General features: G+C 42.8%; 2 protein-coding genes across 3 annotated transcripts in view; one reads left to right on the top strand and one right to left on the bottom strand.

The window, feature by feature from the left end:
* The first annotated feature begins 2,458 nt into the window (after positions 1 to 2,458).
* On the top strand, positions 2,459 to 7,867 carry LOC108578415. Its single transcript, XM_017941740.1, has one exon. The coding sequence runs from the start codon at positions 2,459 to 2,461 to the stop codon at positions 7,865 to 7,867; it is 5,409 nt and encodes a 1,802-aa protein (XP_017797229.1).
* A 6,606-nt stretch (positions 7,868 to 14,473) lies between these two features.
* Positions 14,474 to 16,725, bottom strand: part of LOC108577849 (protein pangolin, isoforms A/H/I/S) — a 269,457-nt gene continuing 267,205 nt past the window's right edge. For both annotated transcript variants that reach the window (XM_017941066.1, XM_017941072.1), the window contains one exon: positions 14,474 to 15,034. In XM_017941066.1, coding sequence (XP_017796555.1) covers positions 14,551 to 15,034 — 484 coding nt within the window. In that variant the 3' untranslated portion in view covers positions 14,474 to 14,550. The remainder of the gene's footprint in view (positions 15,035 to 16,725) is intronic.

Below are 16,725 nucleotides of genomic sequence, written 5' to 3'. Positions count from 1 at the left end.
TAAAGAAAAATGCAAAAAAAAATAGCGGATCGTTCAAGTATATATATATACATATATTTTTGAACGTGTGCATAGGTATACACGCGCCATTAAATCGATTTGTGACATAGAGACCACGTAGCGTGTAATTATCGTCGTTTGACGAGGAAAATGGCAGTGAATACCGATTGCACGTGCAAATTATGCCTATCTATCTATACATATACATATATATATATATATATATATATATTTGCGAAAATATCCCGTTATCGTTGTTCCTTTTGGGCAGACGCACTTAAAGAAAAAGAAACGATGTAAATGATATTGTAAATCAAAGATACACCGTATATGTATATTGTATCTTGATACTCTTCAAAGTGACGTCTGTCTAAGTGAGAGCAGCATAGCGACCGCGCCACGATCTGCCAGAGAGATATTAATAAGCGCAATTGAAGCAGCCAGAAGAACGAACTATCAGCGAGTGTATACATGAACGTGTATTATAACGTGCTCCGTTGTGCACGTGTTTGTTAGATGCGTTTATACATATGCATACTCATGCGAAGAAGGTACATGATTCTATACGCACATACGACAAAGGGAGAAATATATATATAGAAAAAAAAGGAAAAAAAAGTACATATATATGCTTCTTCTGGTGAACGGAAGGGCCTTGTGTATAATTAACTGTTGCAAAACAGAAACTGTCAGAGATGGAAGAACAGTAGAAAAAGTTCGTATCATCTTGTTAAAGGGGAATAAACAATGTAGGAGTGAATGAAAGAGAGAAAAGCCGTGGGGGGCACATGCAAGCTCGCGCACGCGAGAGCGAGCAACATACTGTGTATGTGTGTTTATATATGTATATACATATATATATATATATCTATATTTTTACTGTGTAGATATTTTTTGGTAACTTATTAAAGTAATCCTATTAGACCAGTTAAGCGTATACATATTATATATATACATATATATATATATATATGTATGTTGTAAATACAAGGGTAATAGCTGAAGAGAAATAGCTTCTGCTCGTGTCAACATCAGGATTCCGGGTATCTTTCGATTAGAACGAATGAATAAAAAAGGGGAAAAAAAATGACATTTTGTTACTGTTTTCAAAGAAGGAAACAATATGTATAGGTTTCTTTCGATAACTTGCGATTTATTCGTGTTTCCTTTCTCTGTCTCTCTGTGCCTGTACACATACAGAACTCTCTAACGATCATATTTCTCTCCGCAAAATCAATCAACGACTGTGGCTGACACGCGCGTGTAAAAACTTTTTGGTTTCCGTTATCGATGATCCGTACACCGTATGTACATAAAAAAAGGAAATCTATTTATCTTATTAATATTATTATTAAGTCTTCAAGATTGTTTGATGTGAACAAGAGAGCCGAGGGTCACTACGTCGATACTTTTTGAATCCACGCAGCGTGTAACAATAAAGACGGAAGCAAGTTGTATTCGACTTTACTTTATACTATTCTATATTTATAATATTTATTACGTTTTTTCATGTTGATGTAATAAAGTTTAGGTATATACTTTGCAACAGCGGCTTTTATGCAATTGTCTCTGACCTGACGGTGAATTGGTTTTGTATTTGCCGGGAGTACTACATTCATTCTTGTGTCTTTTGTAAATTTCTCTGTAAAGAAAACATGGCCATTCCCTTTTTGTGGTTTTATTAAAAAGAAAGAAGAAAAAAAAAAATATTACGAACACAGTTCATAGCTCCGTTGTCTGTTCCTGTTCTTTTATTCATAACCGCAAGCAAATGTAATATAAATCGGTGCCTTTCGATTTCTTTAGCAACCGGATACGCGAACAGACAGGTGTCATCTAGATAGGATTTGTTTTGAAAGGTTTCTCGTGTTCTCATTTGTATTTTATGCGCTTAAATATTTTTCTATAACGTATCTCTAGTATTAGAGAAAATGAAAGAATAGTTTAAACATGCCTGCCAGGTAAGTCGGACAATTTTGTACTCTAAGTGACATATAGAACGTTATGTGGAAGAAAGTGTTCTCGTAATTGTCAAACAACTAACGGAAGCTTGTAATAAACGTGTAAGACAATAATAAATCACTTCTGTGTTCTATCTTTCATCCCGTCGATCGAACACTCAACTTCACGTTGCTCCATCGATACAACTATCGATTCTCGTTCTCGTGACAGTTTTCGTTTATATCTTTCAGACATGAGTAAGAAAAATTTGCAAGTAAAAATTCAAAAAAACCCTTCCAGAATTAATCAAATATGAGCACGTTCCAAGATTTATATTAACATTTTTAAAATGATATTTTAAATTGATCCAGGCTATCAAAGATCGACAAATTTTTCGTCATATGTTTGGTTAAGTACAACAGAATAGATGAACACAAATAGCCATAAGATTATCCCATTCTTTGAACGAAATACATTACCTGTTTTCCTCCTGTTTGAATAACGAAAACTCAGAAACATGACGGAAAATCAAAAGAAAACAGAAATCTCAGGGTCCCCAGGGACATCAGGCGAGGGTGACGCACTTCCAAAGAAGAAAAAACCAACACGAGCCGATTTCGGTAAACGATGGCATAGATTCCGCGTTCTAACACCGAATTCAGCGATTCTACGCGGTTCATACGCCATGAACGATCCACATTTCAAGTATCGTAGTCGTGGTCGCCAGGCGGCACCTTCGTCTATCGTAGCCATAGTCTATGGTCGTCTGTTTGAACCCAAGGAATGGATGAAGGACTACGTAGATCAAATATTAGAGTACGGTGACAAGGTATTCCGTACCAGTATAATGAGAAACCACGTGAAAGACAACGAATACATGAAATCCACGCTGGTCCATCCAGAATTCTACATTTCGAATTATAAAGTCCTAGTATGCGTCGAAGAAACAGGAATTTATGGAAATCTTTTCAGCGAGACAGTAGGTTGTCCAGACTTTACCGATGGACTGGAAAAATTCTTTCAAAATAACGATGCCGGAGTGATTACAGCTCAAGGATCCTCTATGGCCATGTGGCGACAGCCTGAACTTGGTTTTTTATTCTTTAATCCAGCAGCCTGTGACGAAGAAGGTGTTCATCACCCAGACGGAGTAGCCTGCGTCATGAGATTCAAATGTTTGAACCACGTGAGCGAGCATTTTTTAAAGAGCATGGACCAGAAGTACGATTCGAGGTATTGTATCGATAAGGTAACAGTTTTGAGAGTCAGCGAAGTTGGTCGTGGATATATCGATCGTATTCCCAGTGCTAGTCGTTTAAACGTAGATAAAAGTGTTCTTAGAACTATCAACCCTGTCGACATCGACGAGAACAAGATGGATTGCACGAAACCGGTACCAAAAGGCGACAAGCTGAAAACTGTCACAGTAGCTAAGATCCACAGGGAACCTTTGTCGATTACTATTTCCAATTACAGTATCGATCGACATTTCGCTACCCATCCTCTGGTAAATCAGAACAAATTCGATACCGGATATACTTACGAGAATATGCATGTGAACGTGCCTTCGACTTTTAGAGAGCTTTCAGGAGACATGGCGATTCTTCACGGTTTAACTCACGAACATAGCGAAATGTACAAAGGTAAGGGAGCACAAAACGTGGTGAATTGCGTGCTTGCAATCGCCATGAAGAAGGTACATCCAGTGAAAACTTGGCTGAGACCAAAATTAGACGAGATATTGACTCTGGGCGACGATGCGTACGCCGAAGCGAAAGCTGCGAAACCGATGGTGAAGAACATGACTGGTTCTGACTTAAACGACATGAAAATAGAAGTGGAGGAAAGGAAGCTGGTCATAGACGTAGATTTAATCACAGTCACTGGTACGATCTCTTCTAAGATCGCGACTGTGTTAAATTTGAAGCAAGCTTTGGAAGAATTCTTCCTGGTCAATACCGAAGGAGTGATCGAGTCCTCCTCCATGTCTGTAGCGATCTGGAGTCAGGACGATTGTTTCTACATGTTCGATCCTCGTCAATGCGACCAGATAGGCGTCAGAATTCGAGAAGAAAAGGGTGGCAAAGGTGGTAAGGCTGCTGATACATCCGAGAAAAAGAAGGGTAATTGTTGCGTGATAAGATTTCCTAATACCGACGCGTTGGCTGCGTTGTTCCTGAAGAACGTTGACTATGCTAAGAAGAACGATCGTTTCACCATCAGACACATTACAATTTTAGACGACGTTCCTGGTACCAGGGCTTGGCACGATTTCCAGCCAGCCACAGCTGGGGAAACTTGGATCCTTCGAGGAACCATATCCAACGAGGACGAAGACTTCGAGGACGAGAGTCGAGGAGCTCAAGGACTGGCTATGCCAGTGATAGCTTTGATCAGCGCCAAGGAAACTCCTCCTACAAAATGGATCAGCGACACTATCGACAGTGTAGTTCGAGAAGGAGATGCTTACTACCACTGGTGTAACCCAGTGATGGAAGCAGACGAAGAAACTGAGCGGTATTTTTTCGTCTCGAACTTGAAGAAGAACTTGTACTTCAAGAACAGAAAGGTGAAGATCGAAGTGGAAGACGGGACTATCGTTGGAGACTTAACGTCACCAGCTGACAGCGATATTCCAAATTTACCCACTGCTTTGAAGCAATTCTTCGAGGAACATCAGTACGGTATCATCGACGTGAAGAATCTCAACGTAGCCGTGTGGAAGGTTGTAGAAGAAATAAAGGAGAAGGACGAGATGGTCCCACAGAATATATATTACTGTTTCGATCCAAATCCTCGAAGTAGCAAGGGTCTCTGGGCGGCTGACGAGGATGATTTGGAAGAGAGCGTGGCCTGTGTGGTCAGAACTTTAGATCTAGCCGCGTTAGCTAGGATAATCGAGACGAACGCAGGTCAGGACCAAGAAGCCAGTAACGAATTCTCTATTCACGATATGAAGGTAGTTTCCATAGGTTCTGAGATGACCGAAGAAGAGATAGAAGAAGACAAGCAGATCCCAGTGAAGCCTGACTTGAATAATTATTACAGCATGGGAGACAATGGAGCTGTTTTACTAGGTAGCTTCAATCAGGGGAACGAAGTGGTATTCAAACGATTAACCAGAGACAAGCAGCAAGCAGGAAGTGCTTTGGCCACTTTAGCTATGACCAAGTTGTATAATCCTCATTTATGGTACAGGGAGGTGATCGACGATATTTTGAAGCTAGGCGACAAGATCACGGCGGACAATCTGGAGAACCTTGCAGAGGAGGGTGTGGAGGAAGAAGAACCGAGACATTATCTTCTTCCGAGTGAAATCAACGACGATTTCCCTGTTGGAGTGAATCGAATGTACATCAGCCTGGAAGAGGAATCAGTCTCCGGGAGGATGAACGATTTGGGGGCTCAGTTGGAGACATTTTTCGAGACTAATGTTATGGGAATATTCAGGCAGAACGAGGTGATGATGCCTGTTTGGAGGGAAGGCGACGTTTTCTTCCTGATGGACCCCAAGGGAAGAGATACCAGAGGAGAGCCTCGAGAGAAGGATGGCTCTGCTGCTGTGATGTGGTTCACAGATATTCCATCGTTGACTACAGCGATTCAGGCTGTTTCTCCTGGCGAAGACTTCGTTGTCGACGTGGTTACCTTGGACAACGCTTACGAGACACGAGTAGCCGCCGAGGAGCGTCCTCCGAGGCCTACTTCGGGCGAAAATTCTTGGTACCATTTCCCTAAAATGACCGAAGGCGTGTGGAGCATCGATGGTACGGTTACAATGGACGACGCCAGGTTCGAAGAGGTTAACAGGAATAATCAAACTGCAGCTATCGCTATCATGGCTATCGTTTTTGCTAAAGTATACGAGCCTAGATATTGGACGCAAGCTGTGCTCGACGAAGTGATCGTCACAGGGGACAAACTACACTCGAAGTGTGTAGACAGACTTGGCGAAGGTTCTATTCCCAGGATCAACGAGATCATGACGGAATTCTTCTTGTCCACTCGTCGAATTAACTTGACTATTAAAGACTGCGTGGAGGCTGGAAGTCTGACAGCGAAACCACCGAAAGTTCAGGATTTACAAACTGGCATTCGTAATTTCTTTTCTAGGTACCACTCAGGAGCATTGGCGATTAGCAAGAACAGGAACATAGCTATTTGGAAGTTTGGCAACGACTATTACACCTTGATACCAGACTGGATAACTATCTCGGACGAAACGAGTTCGGCGCAGCCTAAAGTATTACGTTTCGTCGACATAGAGACGCTGATAGAATACCTAACGAACTTCTTAGGAACCGAAGGAGACTACGAAATGATCGCCATCGATATAGTCAATTGGAACAAGCTTCCTCCTTGGAAGTTCGATCCAAGTTCAGCTGTTCGTCCCTCGAATCTTCCACCATTGAACGCCTACAGAAGAGTTCGCGGCGAGGCTCGAGCGATTCTCAGAGGCAGCTACCATCAGGGTGACGAGATCTTCCCGGAATTGTTGAGGAACAAACAGGGCGCAGCGAATTGCGTGGTCGCGTTAGGAATGTCTGTAGTGAAGAATCCAGGGACTTGGACGAAGAAGACTATGGACGAAATTTTAGCGATTGGAATAAACGTTCACAGAGAAACGCAGAAGGCCAAGCCAACCATAGTTCGTATCAAGCCGAAGGACATCATCAGAGTGTTCTACGTTGGTGTAAACATTCTAACAGCGGATATAGAGTCTGGTACAGTGGCTGGTATAGTGGCGATTCCTCCGCCAGATCCGGAGGACAAGAAGAAGAAGAAACGCGGTGGAAGACGAAGAGCTGGAGGAAGAGGGAAGAAAGGTAGAAGGCCTACAAGAATAAGAGCTCCTCCTCCTCCACCGATTCTCTTGGAGCAAGGTGTACCGTTATTCTTCCAACATAATCGAGCTGGTATTTTAGTCACCGATCGAGGAGCAGTGGCTATTTGGAAGGACAAGGGCGTTTACTTCATGTTCGACCCTGGTGCACGAAGCGACCAGGGTTTGCCTGATTTCTACGGAACCTCCTGCGTCATGTGGTTCGCCTGTCTAGAACCACTGTACGAGGTGTTGTTCGCCAACATCGACGAGCAAGAGAAGTATGGTCGTTACGAGATCAATAGAGTGATCATTAAGACAGCGATGATCGAACCTTTACCTTGTCCAGCTGGTTTCAGACCTTACTTCGACTGCACAGCTCCGCCGATTCCTGTTACGTCGATGAAGAGGAACACCACGTTGGACGTGGAGACAGTCACGGAGTACAATATCGTGGACGAAGAGCTAAGTGTTCTCAGAGGAAGCCTCCATATGAATCACAGAATCTGGAGTACAGATAGCAGAGGTTTTCAGAGCACGGCAATTGCAGCTGTGGCCATTGTCGTTGGTCTTCTTCACGTTCCATCTACGTGGACACCGGAGTTAATAGACGCGATTTTGCGGTACGGGGATTTGTTGCACTCTGATAGCGTTCGAGCTGCTCGTCCAGGAAACAGAAACTTGTCTCCTAGTGAATTGTTAACAGTCTTCATCGTTGGTGATTTCAGAGCTACGATACATATTCATAATCATACAGCAGCTGGTCTGCTTCACACTTTCGATCTGTCCGAAGCTCTCGCTATGTTTTTCCGTTCCAATTGCGCCGGGATTCTTCACACGACCAATATGGCAGTCGCTGTGATGCAGCACTACGGGAAGTTCTACTTATTCGATCCATGCGCGAGGAACGACCAAGGGAGAGCTAGTTTCGACGGAGCTGCTTGCGTGATGAAATGCGAGAGCATCATGAAGATGGCTAAGGTGTTCGTGACTAACTGCAACTTGAAGACGCCGAACGTGTACACGCTGAACGCTGTGAACGTGTTGGGATTGTACTTCTTCTCGGATGCTAAGTCTGGATGTCCACCGAAGTGTATACAATGATTTTAGAGAATGATACTGATTTAATTTTGTTTCTGTATATTTCTTTTTTCTGTTTTTAGTTTCAAGTAGAAAATCTGTCTCGGTGTTTTTGTAATAAAACAGTTCCACTGTCGATCGGAGTAATTTAATCGAGAAGTAGCACAATGATTAGGTGGTTATTGAAGAAAAACAAGCGTTCTCAGAAGACTAGTACTTTTTATTTAACTTTCATACCATTCATCGTTTACTCATACTCTCTCTCTCGCTCTATCTCGCGTTCTCTCTCTTTCTCTCTTTTGATTTCCCACGAAAACTGTTCTACAATATAATCGAAAACTAAGTGTCTGATCGCAGCATCGACAAAGCATCATCGGTTCTAAAAACTGATACGCGGTCACTTCTCGCGACACGGCGAAAGATGAAACCGATATTTCTTTCTTTCTTTCTTTCTCTCTCTCTCTCTCTCTCTCTCTCTCTCTCTTTCGTTCTCTCTCTCTCTCTCTCTCGTTCTCTCTACAATCGTAGCAAAAATGTACCCTGTTACGTGTTAAACCGTTCTTCGTTCGAAAGTTAATCAGTCGCTCGTGCGCTACACGTTTTAAATTGAGAAAGTAGCCGAAAAGTCTAGCGTAGGTGAGAAAGATCACCTCTGGTAATAATACCTCGAAGAAGAGACGGTCGCGAACGGCCATATTATTCGATTTCATTACGAAGAACAGGCAAAGCAGAGGTGAAACAGACAATGAATCCACGCGGTCGACAACATTCTCAAATTGCTAATTTTATTTATAGGTTTCTTTATGACACAAATCACTTTTAGCATCTACAATGAGTAGGAGTACAGGCTATACGAGAATGAATTTGATACAGATCACTTATTTAGTGTAAATACAATGTATCCTCTTTTTTCAATTACACGCTATATAAACTAGATACTTAGAAAACACTGTACAACGCAGCTGAGAACTGTCGGTGATACTTTACAATATGTTACAAGCACTCCTTCGAAGCGAGACGAGCCTAACCGTTTTTTCACCAGGAACACGTCTTCTCTTCCGCCATCGTCTCGTCTTTCTTTTCTCTCTTCTCGATTAGAAAGAGTAAAACGGTTCTCCAAAATGGCTACCCGGCTAGACGTTCCCGTCTGACTCTTCGTATGACGTCTCACGCGGTCTGTAGGCCGTGTTTCAAGCGGATTCTGGAAGCCATTCCACGTCTTACACGATCACCATTAGATACCACGGCGTATCATTTTTCGTTTCCACGTACATTATCATCTTAGAAGAACATTTTGCTTTATCATTTCTTTCTTTCATGAAGTAGAGAGTTGAAACGTTAGAACAGCTTCCCTTCGTCCCTGACCGCTCGTCGGGACACCACGACGGACCCTCGTGACGTCGTCTCGTTTCTCGCAAAGTGAATTAACGCCAGGTTCCACGTACAGAGTCCGGTGGAACAACGCAACTCGGTAACAATTTCATCATCTTGACTATCGACATTTACATATTCTTCTCCGAAGGATTCTCATTTTACAATGTAATCTTATCTATCGTGAATCGAACTGTCTGGATCTTGGATCCACAGACTCTACTCACGGTAGATCATTTTCTTTCTTTTTTTTTTCCACGGATTATTCGTCGTAAGAGAAAAGAACGTATACCGAAGGAATTCGACGGATCCTCGATGTTGATTGGACGCGTTAGTCAAGACGATTTTATGGACACTTGGTTGCAAACACACGAGGAGATGATCCCTGTCGATTCGATGCAACGTCGACGAGCGAGGTAAAATGCGTTTAAATGCCTGTCTATCGTATTAAGTAGCGAGCATCGTCGTACCTGGGATCTCTGCACCCGCAACCTGGTTTCTCGCGCACCACTCATCGTCTCATGCACACACGCAAGCACGCACGCACGCACGCAGGTGGCAACACACTCGGAATAATACATCGCACGGCTTTACGAGTCTTTTCTTCGTGGCTAACGTCTGTCAGTACAATCGGTTAGTCCGCATTTTCTCTCTCGCTTGTTCTTTCGCTCTATCGAACCGCTGGTCGTCCTTGCCCGTACTCGCGCTCGTTTCACGCCTCGTCCGGACTCTCGATCAGTCCTCGATCCGACTTTTATGCGCTATCTTATGTTATTACTGTGGTTCACGTTTGTACGGTTTCTAAAGAATTTTGAAAGATCGAGTGATTTTGAAATTTCGTTATTTCTCGGTATGATTTTGGGAAGTGATGAATTGAATATTGGATTGCCAGGATTTCATTCCTTCAGAAGAGTCTGATAAGAGGACTCCTGAAGAGCAGAAAGTAGCTGGATCGACGATTACATTTCTTTGCAAATAGGAGATTCAGAAAATTCTTATACATTTAATATAAAGTAGATGATCTGACGAAAGAGAATTTTGGGAGCTAACATTTACGAGAAACACTCGAACAGAGCTAGATTCCCCTGGGAGGGAATATTTCCTACATTCACAGACAATTTTTCGAATTCTATTTCTCTTTGGAAAATAATCGGCAAGTTTCTCGTGTCTGGAGACTGTTAACGAGTATCGTCGAAAGGGTTGATCGCTAGATCAACGATCATTCGTTTATTGACCCAGGGACGGGTGAACCTTGGTTCAAGCCTAGGATTATTAGGTAGCGTTTATTAATTCAAGCACGGTAGCCGGATCGTGGCTGGATTCTCGGTGAAACGTTCGGGATTCGTGACGCTAGAATGCTCGGATCGCGTGCAGATCGAGCGAGAACGAGGCAACGAAGGGAGAGAAGAACCGGTGGCCGTGGTAAAAACGCGGCAAAAGAACCAAGAGACGCAGACTTGGTGAACGCAACGCCCGTTCGTAACACGACTGACAGAGCTCTTCTTTCTCTCTCATTCTTTCTCTCTTGGGTTTGAAAAACGGATCGTAAATGTAAAAAATATCGTTATATATCGATAATATTGGCATGATGTCGTTATGGCACGTTCAAGTTTTAACGCGTATTACAATGGTTTATCTTACGTTTTTTTTTTTTCTTTCGCTATACAGACATCGTGATCGCTTCAGTCAAAGGGGGTTGGATTGGGGGGAGCATCGAGAAGAAACGTGGAAAAACGGAAAACGCAATTACAAAAAAAAAAAAAAAAAAAAAAAAAAAAAAAAAAAAAAAAAAAAAAAAGGAAAAAAGAAAAAAAAAAAAAAAAAAAAAAAAAAAAAAAAGAAAAAAACAATGAACAAAGAGAAAAGAAAATAAGGGAAAAATATGTTTCTCTAATGTTTCTTTTCGTTTCGCGCACTCATACAACACATACATACAACTCTCTCTCTCTCTCTTCGACACGCTCGCGTGACTTCCACATCGTGGCATAACGCATCTCTTTTTCTATTTTTTTCTATTTCTTCGTCTTCTTCTTCTTCTTCATCGTCACAGTCCTCCATTGCACTTTCCCATTCGACGCAACAAATGCACCTTAAAAAACGTATCCCTATCTTATGTACACAAGAGCTGCTCCGCTAATGAAAACGCACGAGGAAAAAATAAAAGAACGATCTTCGACAGAAGGGGTTTTCGGAGGAGCATGATAAAAAGAATTTTTCCTCTCTGGTTAACGCGCGCGTGCTTCGTATCTTCTTTTTCGTTCCTCTTCCTCTTCCTCCTCCTCTTCTTCGAGCTTCGTCGTCGTTTTCTTCGAAATTCGTTTCTCTGTTTCTTTTCGCTACGGAGTTTCTTCTTCTTCTTTCTTCGTTTTTAGTCTCGAAGCGGAGGGGAGTGATTGCACCGAGGATTCCGTGCAACGGAACGAATACGCATAACCGCCGCGTTTTCAACGATAAAATAAAAACATAGAACAAAAGGAATTGCGCGCGTTTTTCACATGCCGATTAACAGAAGATCGATGAATTAAAAACGATTCGTAACAACGTTCGTCGAATTAAAATCGGTAGTACATACGTCGACCGGAGAATCGAATGAAACAAAACAATCTTCGCAGTTTATTCACAGTCGACGTGTTTAAAAAAGAAAACGTAACGAGAACAGTTATTAAAAACGGAAAAAAAAAAAGAAACTGCACGAAATTCCGCGTGACGATTAGCCTATGCTTGTTGTCCACGCGATTAAACCGCAACGCAAATGTACAACGATACAAAACGATTAAAGAGGAAAAGAAACAAACGCAAAAAACGGGAACACAATGCATCGTCGCGATGTGTGTGCAGAGAGACGTTGGTTACAATCTTCTTCGAATCGGTTCGCGCGTTTTATTCCACGGTGTAACAAAGGTTCGAGAAAGGGTGTACGGGAGAAGAAAATATAAAAAGCGCAGTTGGACAAAGAGAGAAGAAATAATAACAATAATCGTGAAATAAAAGAAAAAGGAGAACATAAAAACGAGGGCACGATCAGGCGAAAAAACATTCTTCCTTCTCTTTTTTAATCATTCCGCTCTGTGCGAACAACAACGCGCGGCGGTTTGCTATTGCCGCTTAATTAAACGCGAAAACAACGCATCGTTACAAATGGAACAGAAAAAAGAAAAAGCGGCGGGAACTCGTTGCAACGACGATCCACATTAATAATCGTCACAATATAACAACCAAGAAATAAAAGAAAAAAAAATTAACATCGACGCACGAGAATTACCCGATTATTTGCACATGAAATCTCCTTCGTCTCTATCGAGGGAGCCGCAAAGAGTTAAGCCTGATTAGTTCGCCCATTCCCTGGGGAGGCGACGCGACACGCGGCGCGGGAAGATCGCAGGAAAAAAGAAAGGTAAAGAAGAAAGAAGAAAAAAAAAGGAGAGAAAGAAAGAACAGAGACACTAGGAGGAGGAGATTGGTAGAGGGAGGGAATAAACGAACGCGCGAAAAAGCGATCGTCGCTCGATCGGGACGACGCTCGATAAATAATGCAACGTGTGTGCTTGGGTGTTTGTCTCTCCTCTCTCTGTTGGCTCCGGCCTCGATCGTGAACGATCGCCACAGAGGAACGTGGAAGGGCGAGGGGAAAGAGCACACGGCCACCCTTGGACACGTTCTAATGGAAGCTCTGGACCGCGCGCGTTCGACGCCAGAACAGTCTCGTCGCCGTGGTTATTGTCTTGGTCGATGTAGCTCGAAAGCGCGGGGTGGCTGCTAAGTGTGCTCTGTTCCTATGTTCTTGGATCGTTTTGTTTTTGTTTTTTCAACTTGAAGTTTCGTATCTATTTCCTCGAACATAGATCCGAAAAACGATCGAGGATCAATGGATCGTTCACGATAGAGCTGCTCGCTTGGTGATTTCTCGATTCCTGAGATTTTGTCTTGAATAGAGTTTTCTTATTATGCAATGGAGATCCAGAGGTATTCGGGATTGTGTCCCGGTTGAAAAAAGAACGATTAGCTTTTCGCATTGTGAAAGAGGGGATATATCGTAGAAAAGAGATATAGGTGAGTCGCGGTTAAAAAAGAGAAAACGAAAAAAAAAAAAGAGACCTTACACGCTAATCAATCGCACATTTTGTGTGTGTATGTGTATAGACTTTTAAAAAAATAACAAATTACATACAGAAGAATAGGTATTTTGACACCTAAGTGAGGTCGAATAAAATGAACGACGAGATGAACGTCTTGCTCTCTTCTTTTTCTTCTTCCTTCTTCGTTCTTCTTCTTCTTCTGTTCTTCTCATCATACGTTCTTCGCTATACCTTTCATTCTTCCACACGCATACGTTAAACATACATTCTGCATCTTTCGTTCGTTTCCTTGCTTGCTCGTTTTACCTTTAGTTTATACGTCTGCGGTATAATTACTTTATAGAATATAGTACCTGGCACAGGAACATGACCTCTCAGTCATTGGCATCACAACGTAACAAGGACTACAAGCTGTGTCACGCGCACCTTCCTCGTCACCCTGTGTATACCATTCACCATTTCTCTCTCACTCGTTCATACACACTTACAATCGTTTTCTTTCATTCTCCTCACGCTCTCTAACAAACGCATAAACCAACTTGTACACGCTCTCTCTTTCTCTCGAGTGGGTGACTACAGCCAGACACTTGGTCCTGAGTATTTCTGCATCGTATATTCATCTGTTTTCTCTCATCGTCTCCCGATCAATTTTCGCATTGTCCATCTTCTTACTCGTTACACGCAATTAACGTCCTCCAAACACATCCTTTCTAAACCTCCACTCACTCTCTCTCTCTCTCTTTCTTTCTCCATCGATTCTCTGTGGACACATACACAGTAGATCTGCCCACGGCGAACGAACAACGGCTAGGCTGATCCTCTCTCTCTCTCTCTATCTTCCTCTTTCCATGAAACCCACCAAAATATTCCTCAACTTCTTCCTTCGATCAGATCCCTCTCTTCTACCAACCGTATAATAACCATCCGAGACCTCTTCGAACTTGGACCACCTACCGAACACCCATCAGCGTTCCAAGTACCACACGTCTCAGTACCGTGAACAACAAGAACCCTCCGTCGAGGTACCTCTTCGATCATCCCTCCTCTATCACCAACGATAACGAAGAAGAAGAAGAAGTCCCTCTTCAACCAGCAGCTCTCTAATACCGCCTCCTTCGCGATAACGTTCACCCGTATGACGATCACGAGGAGTATGGTAATCGTCCAGCGGCATCTGGCCTGTTCAACACGCGCACGGACCCTGTTGACGAGGCGCGACGTCGTTGCGGCGACAGTCTTGTCAGGTGGGTCCGGCCGGGGCTACGTAACACTGATCGCCGGGTTTGATGTGCCCGACGGGGCCGACACCACTTCACTCTTTATACACTGTCCGGTCAGTTGGTTCACGCTAAGGGGATTGTTGATGTCGTGGGGATTGGTGCCGACCGGGTTACGATGAGGTGGTGGTGGTTGTTGTTGTTGAACTGGTTGATTGTTATGCTGTTGCTGTTGCTGCTGGCTGTTAGGATTATTTGATAAAGGTGGAGGCGGCACAGGTGGCGTCAGGGGGCACGGACACGGGCTGGCCAGGCTCGAGGGCGACGGTAACACCAGTGACGGGCTAGCCAGACTAGACAACGCGGACAATCCACCAGGACTGCTCAAGGATTCGTCTTCCTCGGGAGTGCCTGCCTCCCCCACGCTGCCCAAGTTATCCTCCGAGTGATCGTCATCGCCTTCGCCGTCCGCTTCGCCATCGCCGTCTCCTCCCTCCCCCATGTATCTGATACATTTCTTCTTACGTCTGTGAACAAGCGACGAGAGATTAGTCGGTGGATTCGTAAGGGAGGATGATTCTTTTTTTTTTCTGCTTTTTTTTTACTCTTTTTTATTTGGTGGTGTGGTTATGTATGATGGTAGAGTAAGTAAACAGGAGAGGATTCGAAGGTGGCTTCTTCTTCTTCTTGTTTGGGTTTGAAGAGAGAATACGAGAAAAGAGTTGGAAGATAGGAAGCAAGCTTCGAATCCTGGCTGTGTACGTAAAAGGTTACATCCAGAATTATTGGTACCAACTAAAAGATCATGCGGTCACTCGTGGTCGTAGCAAAGCTCACAGCGCGCAGACATCTCTCGAATTTTGTTCGTTTTTTCTTCCAGAGCTGGATAGCTTTTGTAAAAATAAGTGAATTCTGATGATTTCAATTTTTAAATAAAGAAGCAACGAACAGTGGAGATCTCTGCGCGATCGAGCGTTGGATAATTGTACATCGTTCGACACGGATATCACTCGCTGCAAATGCCATGCTCAAAAAGTAGTTCAGACGTAACAAGCAAATAACTGTGGTGTAATAAACGTATATATATATATATATATATATATGTACGTGAAAAAACGAAAGTCTCAACAAAAAGAATTCAAACGCCAAATGGGGCATAAGTTATAGGGGAAGGGGTGGGGGGTGGTGGTAGCGCAGTTTTGATATTTCACTTTTTTTTTCTTTTCTCTTTTGTTACAATCCGCAGGCTAGAACTACTACGTGCCCCGAGCAATAATACCGCGCGTTGTGTAATAAGAATCGCGTTTGTTTAAAACAGAAATCGATCGTCGCGAGCGAGATCTCTGTTTCTTTTTCCTTTTTTTTCGGATTGGAACCGGAAGAAGAAAATGGCGCGTTGAATCGGATCGATGTTACGTGGAACTTGGAATACTTTCTCTCTCTCTCTCTTTCTCGATCGATTTCGTGAATCTTTTCTTCAACTTTCAATGCGTTACCATCGCATCGAATGGAATAATCAAAGGAAACGAAAAAACGAACGAACGAACAGAAAGAAAAAAGAGAGACGTGAAAAATTTTAGCGATAATAATTTTTGCAACGCGAGAAACTTTTTTCTTTTGTAACAGACGGAACGAAAAGGACATATACACATAGTTTGGCTACTGCAAAGTTCCCGAAAAGTGAGCCCGACCGACCTCGTGTGTACTAACTGCATCGCAGTCGAGACATTTATCGCTCTGCCATTGGCTCTCATTATTCATCTCTTAGCCAGTTGAGTTAATTTTTCTATTCTCTTTTTTTCTGTGTTTTTCTTTTTCTCTTTCTTTTTAGATCGTGTGTTCAATGTGTGAACAATATTACGGTTGTTGGGGCAGGATGTCAACTGTTCGCAGGCACGTCTGGATTCAAAAGCGTTAGATTTTTTACCTCTGCATACTTCGATTATTATCGATTAGTAACCATCGTCCAGCTGCTGGTCTCATTTCTACACTTCGAATAGAAAAAACAAAAAGAAGAAAGTACAAATTCAATCTATTTTTCTTAACCCTTCGTGAATTCCAACATTTCGGGGTTAGATTGTTCGAAATTAATCGATCGTTCAAGGCCACCGAAGAAGAACTCCCTCTCTCCCTATTCGCGCGACTTTAGCTATTCTCTCGCTATATCTATTGTCTCTTCCTTCCACGTTTGCCTCGCTCTATTGTTCCAAAGACAATC

Source organism: Habropoda laboriosa, unplaced genomic scaffold, assembly GCF_001263275.1.
Source record: "Habropoda laboriosa isolate 0110345459 unplaced genomic scaffold, ASM126327v1 scaffold5, whole genome shotgun sequence".
In the NCBI taxonomy this organism is placed as follows: Eukaryota; Metazoa; Arthropoda; class Insecta; order Hymenoptera; family Apidae; genus Habropoda; species Habropoda laboriosa.
The sequence above is the reverse complement of the archived record's forward strand: the minus strand, read 5'-3'. Positions and strand labels throughout refer to the sequence as shown.

Bases quoted from the DNA above. Each gene is read 5' to 3' on its own strand.
- LOC108578415 (XM_017941740.1), top strand. From the start codon at position 2,459: ATGACGGAAAATCAAAAGAAAACAGAAATCTCAGGGTCCCCAGGGACA.